Source organism: Macrobrachium rosenbergii, chromosome 9 (assembly GCF_040412425.1).
Source record: "Macrobrachium rosenbergii isolate ZJJX-2024 chromosome 9, ASM4041242v1, whole genome shotgun sequence".
Taxonomy (NCBI): domain Eukaryota; kingdom Metazoa; phylum Arthropoda; class Malacostraca; order Decapoda; family Palaemonidae; genus Macrobrachium; species Macrobrachium rosenbergii.
Genome location: NC_089749.1, coordinates 44363392 through 44364424, shown reverse-complemented (window position 1 = coordinate 44364424; position 1033 = coordinate 44363392). Strand labels below are relative to the sequence as shown.

Here is a 1033-nt window from a genome sequence, read left to right as displayed (position 1 = left end):
ATGGCAATCTTCAGTGACTGGTTCTTAACCCATTTCATACCAGCAGTATGTAAACACCAGGAAGATGTTCTCAAACTGCCAGCTGATGAGGTGAAGGCATTGCTCATCTTAGACAATGCACCTGCTCACCCGAGTGGTAACCAACTTGTGAGTCGAATGTTTTTGCCACCCAATGTTACCTCCCTGATACAACCCATGGATCAGGGGGTAATTATATCTTGCAAGAGGTTATATCAACGCAGATATTTAGATGAGGTATTTGTGGTGCATGGTGCAGGAAGAGGAAGATGATCTTATGACACGAGGGGAGAGAACAGCCGCTAACATAAACTACAACCTCAAATCAGTTATATTCACTGTTGCAGCTGCATGGAAAACCGTGAAAACAAACACCCTAGCCAACGCTTGGAAGAAACTTCTGTATGATGATGAGATAGAATACGATTTTGAAGGGTTTGAGGCCAAGGACTTTCATCGTATTCTTCATAGGTCGAGCCAAACAGACGTGACTGAAGATGATGTACAGACCTGGTTCGAAGACACAGAGGGTGACCCTGGATATCAGATGATGACAGAAGAGATAACTGATGACGTAATCGCTGGTGGCAGCAGAGATGATAGTGATGATGATGATGGTGGTGACGAAACATTACCCATGAAACCCAAGCTCTCTGTTGTACGTGAATCACTCTATAATTTCGTCAACTACATTCATTTGTCTACAGAAAGTGAGATCCAACAATATTATCAACATTTTAGAGCCTTCAAGGAAATAATCATCAGAAAACAACAACAGCCTCAAAAACAGCTAGAAATCAATTAGTTCACGCCAATTCGTCATGACGATGATGTCGACAACCCTCAGCCCTCTACAAGTGGTTTTCAAAAATCATCCTCTGAGCAGTCTGTGGAGCATTACAGCTCTACTGACTCAGAATAAGTTTCGTAGCATCTCCACCCTTCCCCGTCGCCTCAAGCTCTTCCGTCATCTACCAAAGGTAAATAAAAAACTTAATTTATATTTTTATTATAT

General features: G+C 42.0%; 1 protein-coding gene across 1 annotated transcript; it reads left to right on the top strand.

The window, feature by feature from the left end:
• LOC136841969 (tigger transposable element-derived protein 7-like) lies at positions 1 to 823 on the top strand. The gene is made up of 2 exons (XM_067109376.1): positions 1 to 147; positions 278 to 823. Exons 1-2 carry the CDS (start codon positions 1 to 3, stop codon positions 821 to 823), a joined length of 693 nt encoding a protein of 230 aa, XP_066965477.1.
• The last annotated feature ends 210 nt before the right edge of the window (positions 824 to 1033 follow it).